This window comes from Protopterus annectens, chromosome 8.part0, assembly GCF_019279795.1.
Source record: "Protopterus annectens isolate FY-2018-M chromosome 8.part0, PAN1.0, whole genome shotgun sequence".
Lineage (NCBI taxonomy): Eukaryota > Metazoa > Chordata > Ceratodontiformes > Protopteridae > Protopterus > Protopterus annectens.
Genome location: NC_056741.1, coordinates 462,053,703 through 462,071,283, shown reverse-complemented (window position 1 = coordinate 462,071,283; position 17,581 = coordinate 462,053,703). Strand labels below are relative to the sequence as shown.

At 42.0% G+C, this 17,581-nt stretch overlaps 1 protein-coding gene across 7 annotated transcripts in view; it reads right to left on the bottom strand.

The window, feature by feature from the left end:
- POLR3C (RNA polymerase III subunit C) overlaps positions 1–17,581 on the bottom strand; it is an 866,317-nt gene that overhangs the window by 254,673 nt on the left and 594,063 nt on the right. For all 7 annotated transcript variants that reach the window (XM_044079982.1, XM_044079981.1, XM_044079983.1 and 4 more), the window contains one exon: positions 15,358–15,459. In XM_044079982.1, coding sequence (XP_043935917.1) covers positions 15,358–15,459 — 102 coding nt within the window. The remainder of the gene's footprint in view (positions 1–15,357; positions 15,460–17,581) is intronic.

Genomic DNA, 17,581 nt, shown 5'->3' with positions numbered 1-17,581 from the left:
GCTCTAGGGACTTGAACCTCAGCACAAAAATAAATAGGACATGCTGGAGGGACAGATTCATATCCCAGAGGCTCCCCTCACTCTGGAACAAAATCCCAATCCATGTTAGGCAGAGCCCCTCACTGACCTCTTCAAGAGAAATCTTGACAAGTGGATCTCTTCTGTGTTCATGCTAGACAGACGTACAGTAAACTAACCTTAAAAGGCTACCTTCTATGACTTACTATACAGAGGCACAGTCAACTAATCTAAAAGGGTGGCAAAAGCCAAACACACTCTCGCTAGGCTTATAAATGCCCTAGGGCAGTTAGCCTAGTATCAACCTATGAACCTATAATGAGTGACAACTACTACACTGAAAAAAACATTAAATGTTAACAATGCATTTTTGGTGGGCTGTGTGCATCCTCAAAGCCTGGAAGTAAATAACATATTCTTGTATACAGTGGCTGGTTCAAGGGGATGTGACAAAGTTTTAACTCATTCCTGGCTCTTTTTTTGTACTTGATGTGAGCCTGAGGAAAATTTCTAATCAAACATGGAACTAACACATACAAAAGCACAGTTGTTTAAACTTGCCATAATGGTAGATGTTTGAATGATCACTGCTGCAGTATCCTAAGCTATATCGTTTATGTCCTGCCAAGGACATAACGGCCAGACAGTTTCCAAAACTTTAGACAGGGATGGAAAGAAGATGGCAACAGTGAATACACTCTCACAACTACATGTATGGTAAGTGTACACAACTCCATTATGTTCTTCTTGTTTCTCTGTTACAGTCCTGATTTGTGGGATGATTCCCAAAGCTGAAAAGTAGGGTGGAAGGTAGATTAGGGAAGAGTATAGGATGTCTTGTAGATTGATAGTGGCAAATCTTGCTCTGGACCTAGAAAAAGCTGACAGGTGGTAGTGTTTCATGAAAGTATGCACAGACGGCCAGGCAGCAGCTTCCAGAATGTCCTTGGTGGGGACTCCTTTTAGAAAGGCAGTAGAGGTAGCAGTAGCCCTAGCAGAGTGAGTCTTGACTGCCTCAGGTTGCTCTTACAATGATGGCTGTAACAAAATGAGATACAGTGACAGACCCATTTGGAGAGAGTCTGTTTGGAAACTAGTTTTCCTTCAGAACTGGCGGCAAAGGCCATAATCTGATTTTCTCAATGTTTTAGTTCTATAAAGATAGTAATGCAGCTGCCTATGAACATCCATCCAATGAATGAAGGATTCTTTTCCCTGGTTCTGAGGATTGGGAAAGAAGATGGCCAGGTGTATGTCTTGATTCAAGGATGTGTCTGTCACCTTAGACATAAGGGAAGGGATAGTCCTGAGGGACAGACAGCCTGGATGGAAGATGAGGAAGGGTCCCACAGCCATAAGAACTTGCAGCTCAGAGACTCTTCTAGCAGAAGTGACTGCCAGCAAAAGGGCAGTTTTTCAAGTTAGAAACTTTAAGTTAGCAGTAGCCGCTAGTTCAATAGGAGGCAAGGTATTTTTTTCCAGAACAGAACTGAGGTCCCATGGAGGAGTAGGTTGTCTCCTGGGAAGCCTGATGTGAATCACTCCCCTAAAAAATTATCTGAAAAGGGGATTCGAAAAGACAGGAGGAAGAACAGGAATATAGGCCAAAACAGCAGAAGCATGAATTTTAATGGATGAATAGGATAGGCCCTTGTCAACTCAGATTAGCCAGGTAATCTAGAATGATAGAGATTTGGACTAGGAAAGGACTGTGGCCCCGTTACTGACACCAAATGGAAAACCTTTTCCACTTAACTGAGTAAGATTTCCTAGTAATGGGCCTTTGGGACTCTCTAAGGTTGTCTTGAACCTGCTTGCATAGGACAGGATCAGTCCAAGATGCTGTGGAATTATCCAGGTTGAGAGTCTGAGTGTCTGCAAGATGGGATGCCCATTCTTTCCCTTCTCCTGAATCAGAAGGTCCACTCTCTGAAGAAACTGCCATGGATTCTCATTAGTTAGATTGAGTAGTACAGGATACCAGTGCTGCCTGGACCAGTCTGGAGGAATCAATATTGCCCTTAGCCCCTCTTCCCTTATTTTTAGAAGCAACTGAGGAAGTAGAGGTAAAGGGGTGGGTGCCTACATGAAAAGGTTAGCCCAAGGGAAAGAAAAGGCATATGTCTTCCAGGATGAGAGTAGGTTGCTTCTGGAGCAGAATCTTTTCAGTTGAGCATTTTCCTTGGTGGCAAAGAGATCTACCTGAGGGACTTACCATTTCTTGGCAATGCTGAGAAATGTTTCCTGATGCAGATGCCATTCGTGGGGGGGTCCATCAGATTTCTGCTGAGGTGATCCGCTAGAATGTTTTGAGCGCCTGTAAGTACTGCGCCAAAAGGTGTAACCCCAGAGACCGAAGAGTCTCTCAAACCTGCACAGCTAGGCAACACAAAGGGTAACAGTGAGTGCCCCCCTGTTTATGTACCACATGACTGTGGTGTTGTCTGTTTTTACTAAAAGGACCCCTGATCTCCATTTTTCTCTGAATGCTACCAGGCCTTTTTGAACTGCCATAAGCTCTTCCAAGTTTATGTGTTTGGCCTGCAACCGATTTTCTCACGTTCCTTGTGTTTGGGAGTATAAGGAATGATGCCTCCAGGCTGTCTCCAAGGCATCTGTGATGAGGGTTTGGCTCCTGGTAGTGAGCCTGAAAGGAAGACCCTGGTTCTGGGCACACATTTGCACCCACAATGCAAATTCCTTCATGGGACAAGGGATCAGCTGTACTTTGGTTGAAAGGGGTTGTGTGAGCTGGCACCACACATTTCTGAGGTACCATGGGAGCTTTCTCATGTGCAGCCTGGTCAGGGTGACCAGGAGGAAGCAAGATGCCATGTAACCCAGTGCTCTGCAGAATTCCCTGGCTGTAAGGCATTGTCTCTGCATGATCTTTTGGAATTAGTGCGTCAGGAAAGAGACCTTGTCTGGAGGTAAAAGGTATTTTGAAAGGATGAGTCAGGAAGAATCCCCCAGGAAGACAATCCTGGTGGAGGGTTCTATGTTTGATTTGTGTTGATGGTGAAGCCCAGGGAGGTCAAGAGTTTCTGGGTGAACACAAGATCTGAGTGGAGTTTTGACAGACTCATGGCTTGTATTAGACAACCGTCCAGGTAGGGGTAAATTTGGACCCCTCTGGTCCTGCAAAAAGACGATTAGAGGAGCTAAGCACTTTGTGAAGTCCCTGGAAGAACTAGACAAGCCAAAGAGCAGTGCAGAGAATTGATAGTGACTAGTACCCGCTCTGAAGTGTAAAAAGCTTCTATGTGATTCCTGTAAGTGAATGTGCAAAGTAGGAGTTTTTTTAGATTCAGGGCGACCATGAAGGCCTGAGGAGCTATCATGGGTAAAAGTTCTTGAAGAGTTCATTTAAATTTTGGAACCAGCAGAAACTAATTGAGGGTAGATAGGTCTAAAATGGGACGTAAAGAGCCTGTCTTTCTGGGAACCTGGAGTAGAAACCCGTTCCTTTCTGGTGTTCTGTAAATTGGTTCCACTGAGCCCTGGGAGCACAAATTCTGAATTTGGATAAGGGGCCTCTGTCCTTTTGTTTTGGGAATGTCTGGATAGCCTAAATGCTTTAGTGGCTTCTTGAAAGTTAGTCTGTAGCCATTTGAAATAATGCTTAGAATCCACCTGTCTGAAGAGATGAGGGATCAATTTTCCTTGAACAGGGACAGTCTTACTCCTAGTCTTGTAGGGGGAGGAGAGGGAAAGGGGTTCAGAGAGACTGGGATGGATGAATCACTGCTGCTCTCTGCTACGGCCCTGTGGCTAAGAACTCCATTGCCTGGAAGTGTCTGAGGCCCACTGCCTGTGTCTTTGCAAATGTTGTTGCCTTTGTGTCCTTTCCCTATGGGGTTTTCTCTGTCTGCTTTTGGATTGTGAAGGAAAGGACCAATGTTTAGTGGGGTAGTTCCTACTAAATCTAGGAGGCAAAAGCTGAAGGAAATCTAACTGTTTGCATGGCTTTAGCTTTATTTTGCATCTTTTTAAGTACAGTCTCAGCTTTGGGCACAAAGAGGAAATTCTTGCCCAGAGAAGCATCTAAAAGATTAGACTTGACAAGTTCAGGGAGGGATTGTTCCTTTAGCCATGCATGTCTTCTAACAGAACCAGTAGCTGCAGCCTGGCTGGAAGCTTCCACAGCATCATAGCCGCAGTGTAAGGAATGCCTAGCAACTTGATGGCTGGACTGATAAAGGTCCAGTAATTACCAGGAAAAAATAAGAAATGCACCAAAGCTGCATGAAAACTCTTCCTTTAATGAAAAATACCATAAACATTGAGCACTTTCATCTCTCTGATGGGAGACTTCATCAGAATGTGATTCCAATATGAACAAGGACATTTAAATACTCAAAAAAAATCATGCCATTGGCTGTTAAACAGTCCAATTGTTATGTTATTTGAAAACACATGCTGTGAACAAACCAATTCTAGAAAAAAATATGTATGTAACCATTTTATAAAAAATATATATGTTAACATTTGGAAGTTAGACAAGATTTAAATACACTATTAATAACAGTGATTGTCGTCCGAGGCCCTAAGCCTGCACTGTTTTTCTTTATCGCTTTTGTGCTTAGGCAGCTCAACCTCAGAACAACTGGCAGATGCCATCAGATGCTAAGAACCAGACGCAACACTAAGGTGCCTAGATAAGATCTCGGCCCTACACCTAATAGTCCTAGAGTTGAAACGGGTACAGAAACAGCAGTTAGGTACATCATGATCTGGGCCTAAACAGGTGACACAAAAAGAATGGAAGTCTTGGTGTGGAATCTGCTTACCACAACAGAGACAACTACTAACCTTATCTGATACCAGTCAAACAATGAAGAAAGAGTTCCCTAATGGGGTACTTGGCTTTCAGATGACTTCTCTCTGGTGCATACTAGCTGACCGATGCACTTAAACACTGCTCTGGGCTCGGACAGCAAGAAAAGACTGAAATCGTAACATCGGCTGGCTCCCTATATACTTGAGCATACCGATGTTGGTCAAGGCATTCGTCAGCTCTTGGAGAAGGGAGCTTTTTTTCTCTGACAGTTGGAACGGCCAAGGGCTTTCACAGCAGGAAATTCCACACTCCAGGACTGAAACAGTGGAGCACAAAGAACATCCACTGTTGCCTGGGCCAGAAAGGAGTTACCACAATGATTCTTGGGGAGTCCCGAAACTTCAGAAGTACTGTGAATATTAGTGGAAAGGATGGAAAAGCATACAGGAACATTCCTGTCAGAGGAAAAGAAAAGGCATCTGTCTTCCAGGCCTTCGTGCACATAGTCTTAGAGCAGAATTTTGCAAAATGATTATTTAGACAGGAAGCAAAAATATCTATTTGAGGTGCTCCCCACAGATGGTTCAAATCTTGGAAAACCATCTGATTCAACTACCATGTATGAGGGACTGTCCTGGTCCTGCTCACCTTATCTGCCAAACAATTCTAATCTGACAGAATGCAAGAAGCCTTGTAGATTGAGATTGCACTGAGATGCTATACTCTAGGTTACCATGGCTAGTCTGAACAGAGGATCAGATCTGGTCCTACCTTACTTGTTTATACACCACACAACTGTAGTGTTGTCTGTAAACATTTGCAGAGGTCCTAGGGACCACAGATGATTTAGAGTTGAGAGCATATACAAGGGCTAACATCTCTTATGTTGATCTGCTTTGGTCTGTTTTTTTTTTGTTCCAAACACTCTGCATGTTTAGTCCCACAGACACCGCTGTGAAACCAGATTTGAAGTGCATGCTGTGATAGGTTGTGCCAGCACAAGAGGAGGAGAATGGAATACCTGGATTCTGAGAGATTCAGTGTTTCCACCACATAATCTCTCTTTTCACAAATCCTAAAACTGCAATTTGAAAGACCAAGAGATGTTGGTACCACAGATATTTCAGGTACCATTCAGCTTTCTCATGTGGAGTCTTGCAAAAGGTATCATGAATATCACTGATGACATGAGATCTGACATACTGAGAAATTCCCTTGCTGTGTCAGAAGTCTGAGTGGACAGCCCCAGGAATATATTTAAATAAAGATACATTTTTGCCGTAGAAGAAAAGCTCTTTGAAATGTCCAGCAGAAATCGCAGAAAGAGCGTCCTTGACTTCTGATTGTCCTCTTGTAATCCCAGCCTGTGTAGGAGATCAATTACCCAAGTGAAGGATTCCCGACACTTTGAAAAAGACTCTGCAAAGATAAGCAAGTCATCTAAATAAGGAGAAATATGAATAGTCTGCAGTGGTCTACCATGGGAACTAGACATTTTGTGAACACCCTTGGAGCAGTAGATAGCCGAAAGGGTAAGGCAAAGAACTAATGTGATCTTGACATACAAGATGTTTAGAAACACTTGGAATCTGGATTTATAGAAATGTGATTACATGCATCTTAAATATAAGGTGAGTAGCAAACTCAAATGGGGAATAAACAGTAACAAGTTTTGAAGTGACAACATTTTGAACTTGGGCACTATCATAAACTGGTTCAGAAAGGAAAGGTCCAGAACGGGCCTCCAAGAGGCTTCTTTCTTTGGTACCTGAAACATCCTTGAATAAAATCCTTCTACTACCAGAGATGGGAGGGAGAGCTCTATCCCCCCCTAAGCCTACATATGATGGATGACAGGAGAGAAGAGAGTTTGGTCTGGAAGATAAGGAGACATCCTCCGGAAAGGAGGGAGAGGACTTCCACTGCCATCTGTAATCTTGATGGATTACTCTCAGAATCCATCTGTCTGAAGTAATATGTTGCCAAAGAGAGAGAGATGGAAGTTTCTAGAAGAATTAAAAGACTGCCAAGGTGAAGGAGAAAGAAAGGCCATCATACATTCTTTTAGACTTATGAGATTGTCCTTTGTTCTGGGGGAGTTCCTTATTTCTTTCTTGAATCTCTCTGTGACTTCTTTTTAAATGTCTACTTACCAGCAGATTGATGGGACTGTTTACTTTGCTTTTTATTGAAACTAGATGAAGGAGCATACAATCCCTTGGTAAACTCTGGAGAAGGAAGGCTGAAAAATCTGAAAAGAACCCTTGAATCACCTTCCTCCTCTCTCATCATACTTTGAAATCACCTCTGTAGCAGAAAGTCTAAAAACTAGTCCTCTACTCGAGGAAGCATTCAAAATTTCTTTTTGTCATCCTCTGAGATGTTTTGTGAATGCAGCCAAGCAAATCTCCTCATAAGAATTCCAGTGACAGTAACCCTAGCAGATGCATCAGCACTCTCATGTGCACATTTTAGATAATGGTAGTGACTTTAGAAACAGAAGAAGCTAAATTCCAGAATGCAGATTTCTCCTCACAACAGGCAACCTCATATTGTGAAAGTGGACAGGATAAACTTCCAAATATTAGCGTGACAGCTGAGAATTCTAAAAATAAGAGCTGCTGAAGCATACACCTTTTCTCACAAAGGCAGCTTTTGTTTTCCCATCCTTGTTAGGAGAGGATTAGTATTAAGAAAATGCTTAGCACCAGATGAGTTTACTAAAACTATAGATACTGGGTCATGTCTGGGATTTGTGTTTAAAAAATTTAAGACTTAAAGCTTTTTGGGGGGCAGCAGGCAGACTGTCATTAAATTGCAGGCTGTGACTAAAACATCCTCCAAAGCAGAAACAACAGGAGAAATAGATGTAGGGTCAGGAAATTTTAGTTGCAATATATTTTAATATTTTCTGAGGGAGTGAGAAACATCATTGTTTTCCCCCAAAAACAACTAATACGTTCTGGAAATAGTCTCAGAGAAGGAGAATCCTTTACAAGGCCTACTCTAAGTCACACTTTCTTCAGAATCTGCATCAGAAATCTGTTGAGACTTCACATTATCTGTCTCTTCCCACTCTTTTTGAGGTTTAAACTCATGAATCTCATCACAAAAAGAAGAATCCCTTTTTATTTAACAGAACACACAATAGAAAAGGGTCAAAATCTGCATTTAACTTGAGTTAGCCTCATAAATTACTCCTGTCCAGTGTCACTGAGAACAGCAGAAAACATGTTTTTAGTCTTTGGTTTCTTTTTGACAGAAATTCCTGAAGGAAAACACCCAGAATTGACAAGCAATCACCTCCCTAGGGATGGGCATAGCTTTCTAGAAAAGCAGAGAGGCATTCCTGCCCACTTTCCCAGGACCAACAAAAATGGCTTTCCCCTGGCTGACAAGGGCAAGAGAACATGTATAATCCCCCTAGACCACGGTGACTGTATGGGCTATACTACTGGGACTCCAAGGAAAAAGAGGAGTGGTCCGAGGAACCAGCTTTGGCCACAACAGAGTCAACCACCTAAAGCTGAAAACAAAATATCAGCCTGCTATGTTGGCAAAGGCTGCTTATCAACCTTCATTTTCGTGGATGGAAGAAGGTACAACCAAAGAACCAGTATCTTGTTCCATGGTTAAGCTGAAAAGGTACCTGATTCCAAGGGAAGCTAAGCAGCAACAGTAAGTAAATCAGTCTTCTAATGTGAAACATGAATTTTTTTTCCCTGAAAAACCACATTTAAAAATCACTTTAAATACTTTCCCCATCCTCCCAACAAAAACTAACACTGGTTTCTCCACAGAAAATTACAGTTTTCAATCAGTTTTAACAACTTTTTACTACAAAAGTAAAAAAGTAACACTCCCATTTAAAAATGAACAGAAGTCAATAAAAACATTTTCCAAACTAAAATATATGCATCATTTACACAAAAAAGTAAGTTTTATGACACAAAAAATAAAGAAGAAGTTTTTTTCCACAAAGGTAACATCTATCCATCAATGTAACAGTGCAAGCCAGCCATCATTTTTTTAAAAGCCCACAGAGAAACACCCTCTAACAGCAGAAAAGCTTGAAGGGCTTCGTACCCAAACCTAACTTTAGGTCAGCTAGAAATGATTATTTGGGTCATGAAAGGTGCCCTGAAGCTTTGGAAGCTGACTGACAGACATTTTCTTAGCAGGATATAACCCATATAACCTTAGGCTACTGCAGCAGTGAAGGAATGAACAACATCTTTAGCTTCTTTCTGAAATGGTATACAAAGGTGCAGTCACATCCTCTGACCTGAGAACTGTTTTAAAACAGCATATGAAAATCAGGGACACTGCAGTCAACTGACAGCTACAGTTTCTAACCCATGTGCTTCTGCCATTTAGTGTTCTAATGTCTGTTAAAAGAAGTTGCCTTATGTGCTACCACTACCTGAACCTCAAACACAGTAAAATTTTTGACAAGACAAAGTCCACTATCAACATATATTGCTCAAAATGCAGTCCAAAGCATGTGTCAATTTAATTACTTGGGATGAATATTTCTAGCTGATCCCAGTACAGTCTTAAAAATTAACTGCAGTGATATTAATTCCTTTACATTTTTATTTTTATTTTGACATTTGTTGACCGGGAATGCCAGACTAAGCCTTAGCACATTTTCAGCAGAGGCCTGAGAGGAAAAGCCTCCATACAAAATACTATTACAAGCAAGCAGTGGATATTTGTTATTACAAGCTGGTAAAAATACATGGCAGATGCACATATAGTATAAATTAGTATAAATTAAAAAACAAGACATTTGGCTTGCAGTACAACAGTATGTACATCAAAAATCAATGGTTATTGGGTAGACTGCTAGTAGAGCATAGGGTATAAAGTAGTGCAGTGTGCAGAGGAATAATTGGAAAAGTTAAAACTGAAAGAGTGGAAGAGAGTAGTCTGTATACAGAAAAGAGAAAAAGTACAGTTTTGTACCTACCATAAATGTAGATGTTCGAGGATTCCATTGCTGCAGTCCTTACTATTGGGTATAGTCCGCATCCAGTCGGCCCGAATACCAGAGTATAAGGCTGACGTCGGTCAAGGCGCATTTGACTGACATCAGGACGCCAGGGTACAAATGCGCATGACCGACGCCATATCCTCAGTCTTTTCTTGCCCCAGATGTCAGAAGACCCTAAAAAGACAAGGCCCAAAATACCTGCACCAAAACATGAACAATATATACAAAAATATAAGCATGTAAACTCACCTACACAACCACCCCTAAACACAGAGGGGAAGGAGGGAGGGTAAATTGGACTGCAGCAATGGAATCTCGAACATCTACATTTATGGTAGGTACAAAACTGTACTATGTTCTTCATCTCCATTGCTGCAGTCCTTACTATTGGGTAGAATCCCAAAGCAAAGGTAAGGGAGGCTGGCAAATCATAAAGAAGCAGGAGCTGACAACATGCCTTGCAAAACAGCTGTGGCAAAACCAGCCCTAGACTTAGAGTAGATAGGAAGGTGATAATGCTTAGAGAAAGTATGCACTGAACTCCAAGTAGCTGCTTCCAAAATATCCTTAGTTGCCACCCCTCAGAAATGCTGTTGAAGTGGCAGTAGCCCTAGTGGAATGAGGCCTAATCCCAGCTGGAATCTCCTTGCCATGATGGGAATAACAAAATGCAATGCAAAAGCCAATCCACCTAGAAATAGTTTGTTTTGACACAGGCTTGCCCTGAGAACTCAAAGCAAAAGAAACAAACAACTGCTGAGACTGCCTAAAATCCTTAGTCCTGCTTAAATAATATCGCAATTGCCTGTGTACATCTAAAGTTTGCAAAATCTTTTCCCTTTATTTTGGGGATCTGCATAAAAAGTAGGCAAATGAATAGTTTGGTTTAAAGCCACACTAGAAACCACCTTAGGCATAAAGGAAGGATTAGTACGTAATGATACCCTATCCTTATGGAAAATCAAAAAAGGCTCAACTGCCATAAGGGCCTGCAACTCAGACACCCTTCTTGCAGAAGTAATAGCCAACACTAAAGCAGTCTTCCATGACAAATATTTCAATTCAGTAGTAGCTGCAGGCTCAAAAGGTTGTAGAGTAAGTTTTTCCAACACAAAATTGAGATCCCAAGCAGGAGTAGGAGCTCTACGTGGGGGTCTTATATTCTTTGCCCCTCTAAGAAACTGCTTGAACAAAGGATGCGAAAACAATGGTGGGTCACAATCATAGTGAGCTGAGATTGCTGCAGCATGAATCTTAATGGAAGAGAAGGACAGACCCTTGTCCAGTAACTCAGTAAGATATTGAAGAGCCACACTCAAATTAGGCTCAGAAATCTCCAAATTCTTTGCTTTACTCCAAAATAAAAATCTCTTCCATTTTTCTGCGTACACTTTCCTTGTACTAGGTCTTCTAGCTTCCATAATCACATTTAAAACTTGTTGAGGAAGTTGAGACCTGCTGTGTTTCAACACAGAATATGCCAGGCTGTCAGATGAAGAGAGTGAAGCTTGACATTGAGCAGATGACCGTCCTTCTGGGATAACAGATGTGGAATCAAAGGTAAAGGCCATGGAGGCTTCTTTACCAGACTTCTCAGTAGTGGGTACCAGTGTTGCCGAGGCCAATCTGGAGCTATCAAAATCATCCTTGGCCTGTCCTGTCTGACCTTTAACAGTACCTTTGGAAGAAGAGGCAGAGGTGGAAAGGCATACACATGAAGGTTTGTCCAACTGAAAGACAGAGCATCCACTTTCCAAGCTGTGTGATGAAACCTTTGTGCAAAACTGTGGCAGCTGGTGGTTTAGTGGAGAAGCGAACAGATCTATGTCTGGAGTTCCCCATGACACTGTCAATTTCTGAAATACATGAAGATCCAGTTTCCACTCGTGGGGATCCATGATTTGTCTGCTTAACACATCTGCTAAGGAGTTCTGTGCTCCTGGCAGAAACCTTGCCTGAAGAGTTAGGTGTAAGCTGAGAGCAGTCTCCCATAAAATCATTGCTTGCCTGCATAGAGGATAAGAATGTGTTCCCCCTTGTTTGTTGATGTACCACATGACAGTTGTGTTGTCTGTTAGAATCAACACCTGCCCTGGAAGAAGTAACTCCTTGAAAGCTATTAATGCAAACTGGACTGCTAACATCTCCTTCATGTTGATATGTAGATGCTGTAGTCTGGCAGGCCACTTGTCTTGTATCCACTTTCCATTTAGATGAGCTCCCCAAGCAATGTCTGAGGCATCTGTCATTAAAATCTGACTCGCCTCTGGCCGGGTCACAGAGAGTCCCTTGTTTAGGTGACATTCCTGAGCCCACCACAAAAATTCCTTTTGAAGGCAAGGTATTATTTGAATGACAGTGTCCAAATCCTGGCAGTGCTGTGTCCATACATTTTGAGATACCATTGTAACTTCCTCATATGCAGTTTGGCATTGGGAAGCACCAGAATACAAGATGCCATGAACCCTAATGCTTGAAGGACTGTCTTTGCAGTCAGCACGGACTGATGAGATAGTTGATGGAAGTAAAGTGATAGACTCTTTTGTTTGTCCGGGGTTAAAAAGGCCATCTGGGATGCTGTATTCAGTCTCACACCCAGAAAGCACATGTCCTGAGAGGGTACTAGACTGGACTTTATTTCGTTCACAGAATACCCTAGGCATCTTAGCACTGCTATAACATATTCCAGATGCTGTAGAAGGTCTTCCTTTTCTTGAGCCAGAATCAGGCAGTCGTCCAAATAAGGATAGACTTGAATTCCTTTAGCCTGAAGTAAGCTATCACTGGAGCCAGAACCTTTGTGAATACTCTGGGCAGTAGATAAGCCAAAGGGCAATGCAGAGAACTGATAATGAGAATCTCCAGCTCGAAACCGCAGATACTTCCTGTAACTTAGCCTGATAGGCACATGAAGGTAAGCTTCCTTGAGATCTAAAGTTACCATCCAGTGATCATTGCCCAGCAGAGGTAAAAGCTGCTGTAACGTCAACATCTTGAACTTGGGAATGTCCAGATAAGTGTTGAGGAGAGATAAATCCAAAATCGGTCTCCACGTGTTCCCCTTCTTTGGTACTAGGAACAGGCGAGAATAAAATCCTAGGCCCCTTTCTGATACAGGGACTGGCTGAATGGCCCCTATTTGGAGTAACTGAGAAACTTGCTTGTGAGCCTCTTTTCTTTGTGGAGGAGGAACGTCTGGCATGCCTTTGAAAGGGGCATTGTATGGAAATAAAATCTGTAACCGTGGTGAATGATGTCCAACACCCATCTGTCTTGAGTAATTAAATCCCAATTTTCTTTGAAAAGAGACAGTCTTCCTCCCAAAGGAGCTGCCAGGCGAGAATCTACTGGCAGCTGAAAAGGCAGGTCATTGGGTCTGTTTACGAAAGGACTGACCCCTGCCCTCACCAGAAGTCTGAGCAGGTGAACTCCTGTTCTAGGCCTAAAGAACCTTGAGCTCTGCCCCTACCACGTCTAGACCTACCCCTAGACTGGGAATCATAAGCAGGATATGTCCACCCCTTAGCAGGCCAATTTCTACTAAACTTTGGAGGCTGTACCTGCAAAAATCTTTAACAGTTTGCATAGACTTAGCTTTGTCCTCCATTTTCTTTAAAACTGCTTCCACAGGTGAACCAAACAACACATCAGACTGTAAAGGAGCATCCAAAATCCTTGTCTTAACATGCTCAGCCAAATTTTGATCCCTCAACCAGGCATGCCTGCGAAGAACAGAACTAGTGGCAGCCACCCTCGAGGAGGCCTGCACAGCATCAAAACCACATTGCAAAGAATGCTTGCCCACTTGTTCAGACACATAAACTAAATCCAGCAATTCTTTACAATCAATACCTTCCGCCAAAGCATCCACCTTAGATTTCAATTGTGAAAGGAGATAATTTTGATATTTCAACATGTGAAACTGACAATTCAAAGCCCTCATGGCTAGAGTGGAAGAAGTATAAACTTTCTTACCCCACCTATCCAAAGCCCTTGCCTCTTTGTCAGTGGGAACAGGATTTTTACCACAGAGGCCTTAACACCTTTAGGCCCCTGAGAAACAGTTTCTGGGTCCGCCCTAGGACTCTTAAACAAATACTAATCAGCTTCGGGCACCCTATAGTACCTATGAGGTTTAACAGGAGCAGGAGGCAAGGAATCAGGGATCAGGGAAGCCTCTGCAAAACATCTTCCACCACATTCAAAACAGGAGGTATAGCTAAAGGCCTATGCTGGGGTAAAACAAAATTCCCTAAGCCTTTTCCTGGAATCAGAGTAATCCTGGCCTTCCCATTTAAAGTGCTCCCTCATGGAATGCAGAGTCTCTGAAAATGAAAAATCCTCAGGAGGAGAAGCAGGAGTGGCATCATCCACATCAGAATCAGAATAATGAGGATACTCCTGCAAATCTTCAGAGAAGACTCAGAAGCCCTGAACCCTGTTCAAAACTCCAAACTCTGGTTCCACCCTAGGCCTCTTATCAGGAGGGGCATAGAACCTCTAATCATAGTAATCAAATCTTCTGCCATTTTAAGCATATGTTTCTTAGGTACAGAACCTGAAATGCTAGGAGAAGCCCAACTGAAGTTGAACTTGGCCTACCTCTAAAGAAGTTTTGGCAACAGAAGGAGAGGCTCTAACCACTTTGGGAAGAGAGGGAAGAATAGTTACCTGAGAAGCCCCTCAGCCTGGCCTGCCTCCTGAGAGGCCACATCCTGTAACAGTAAAGTTTCTGCCTGAGACTCCATAGAAACTCCTGGCAAAACCTCTGGCTCCACTGAGCCTCCTAAAGAACCGGCGTCCGGGACTGCGGTTCATCAACCCTAGGCTTAACTGTTTTGTCCTTGCGCTTCTTGGAAGCGGGCCGGAGCATCCGACGGCATTTTATAATTGCAACGCTTCCCAAACACTAATCTGGCACAATCTAACCTCCTCTTAATAGTGCGTTTGTTAAACCTAGCACAAGAGCGCAACCAACAACGCCGTGCTCAGGCCCTAAACAAGGTATACACAATGTATGGTAATCCCTATGAGGTATCTGTTTCCCACAAGAAATACAGTTATTCACTTTTTCTGACATCCGGTTAAATACTGAGGCAAGAAAAACCAAAATGTTCCCCAACGGGTACTTAGCCAACTCTGATTCGGTCTGAAACTCCGGTTTCGGAAATATTTCAGAACGCCAACCTGCACTCGCAAAACTGCTTCTGCATCGGACCACGCGGCAAAAAAGACTGAGGATATGACGCCGGTCATGCGCATTAGTACCCTGACGCCCTGATGTCAGTCAAATGCGCCTGACCGACGCCAGCCTTATACTCTGGTATTCGGGCCGACTGGATGCGGACTATACCCAATAGTAAGGACTGCAGCAATGGAAAACGAAGAACATCAAGGGTAGGTGGATCTATGAGAAGTAAGAGAGTTAGTTTCGGCTTTGGCATGTGCAGATCCATGACCTTAGTAGTGCTTCTTTTAAAGCTTTTTTGAAGTTTTGAGTGTAAGGTAGAGTTTTAATATTCAGTGGAAGCAAAGCAAAAATAATAATAATGAAAACAATTACCTTGTAACACTTCTGAAGTAGCATGTAGGCAGTTGGAAGTGTCTTCACAGTATAAAGATAAAAGGTCCTAGATGGTGCATGGTCTGGAGTTTTTGGAAGCTCCTGAATTCCGATTCAGACAAACAGACACACACACACACACAAAAGAAAAACACAATAATGTTTTCAACTTCTTAGCAAAGCCCAAACAACTTATAATATTAACAGTTTCTTGTTGTTACAGTTTTAAAATTGAGTTCCTTTTACATTTCTTCTCCACCTCAATCACAGCTGGACTCATCTTTACAGCTACTGTATCTAATCACCCTGGTATCCCCTTTTTTCAGCAGAGAAGAGTAGCAAGCAACTGATTCAAGTTAGATGGTGACTACTTAGTCAAATGTTAAGGTAGCGTAGTACTCATATCTAGTTTTATTTAGTTATTTACACTTTGTTGACTGGGTTAATCTCACTAGGCCAATTTACCCAGTGGTCAGGGGGCTGCCACAGCCTATCATGGTATACAGTGGGCACAAGTCACAGCAGCTCATCCTGAAAAGGGCACCCATAGGATGTCCGTGAGTTTGTGTACATCCACACAGACATGCACTCAATGAACGTAAGGCATAGCAGCTCATCATGAACAGGTATAAGCTCATAACAGGATATATACACAAACACACAAATGAATGGACACTCATACACCTATGTGCTATTCGAGGATTACTGAATTGACCTATGGTACGTTTTCAGAGTATGAAAGGAAACCAAAGCGACTAGTGAAAACTAATGCAGACACAAGGAGGTCAGGCAGATTAGGCGCAAAGGCACCCATGAAGAGAGCCATATGTAAAATACAGCCCTGACAGGCAGCAACGCTAACCACCTAACAACATAATAAATGCCTTCAGCTTAAGACTATACATATTTTCCTTATCTAGTTCATGATGTAATAAAATAATCCCTGCTTTAGTGAACTGTCTTATTTATGCACTTAAACATGTAGGTCTTTTCTTATTAATAAACGTGCAGTTAAATAGATTGAATTAGACCTTTTTTTTTCAGAAACACACACAACGGTACATATCTGTGAACAGTTGTATACAAATTCTCCAAACAAGCAAAGTGCACAGTAAAGTTTCAGTCCACAAGTATAAATTCACTTTATCTTAGATTGCTTTAACACCGCAATTTCAACAGAAACTGTTTAATCAAGCAAAGCTTTTAAGTTCAACAGCCCTTCATCAATGTATAAAATCTTAACAAATATCAACCTATTTATATACTAATCACACACAGCCAACAGATTCAGTGATTAATAATCAATTAAAAACTATTAATTAAAACTTTTAAAGCAAAAATATGCCTAATGCAGGCACATTTGCTTACATTTCAAAACTGATTTCAATGACACTGTTTGATTTATTTTATTTATTTATTTTATTTCCAGTTTGATAACCGGGAATGTCCACTGGGCCCGAAAGCCCGTTTTCAGTGGAGGCCCGGGGAGAAAAGCTCCGATTTACAAATACATTGCATACTTAAAGCTCCATATGACAAACACATTGCACACAATTTACAAACAAGAAAAATAAAAATTTTTAAATAGATTGTATTTGTAGCACAGAAAAAAAAATACACAGTTTCATTTTATGTTTGAGGTGAAAGATACATTTTACGGAAATGGTGAAAGATACAGTTGCAAGAAGAGGCATATAAGCAGTGGGGAAGTGAAGATATAAACGTATTTACTTAGAGTTTATACATGGGGAAGAAGATAAAGAAGTAGAGGGTGGGGGCTGAAGAAAAGAGGGGCAGGAGGGAGAGGATTGAAAAAGGGGAAGTGAAAGGATCTAGGTAGGAAGTATATAATTATATTTCCAGTTTTGGGAGAGGTGAGAATGGAGTAGAGATTTGAATTTTTCTGGGCTTGTAGTGATTCTTAGCAAGGGAAGAAGCGAGTTCCATTTCTTTGCTATAGTGTAAGAAAGTAGTAGGTAGCCAGGGGGTCGTTTAGGTTTGTGCACTGTAAGAAGATTTTGGTGGGCTGATCTTAGCGGCCTGAGAGGAGTGTAGAAAGGCAAGATATTAGATAGTGCAGGGCAAGCAGTGGGTTTAAAAATTAGTTTGTGGGCAGTAGTAAGTTGGAGGTAGTCAAGATGATTAAGGAGTTCAAGCCATTGAAGACTATAGAGGGAGATGCAATGGTGTGCAGAATGCCTAGAGTTAGTAGCGAATTTGGCGA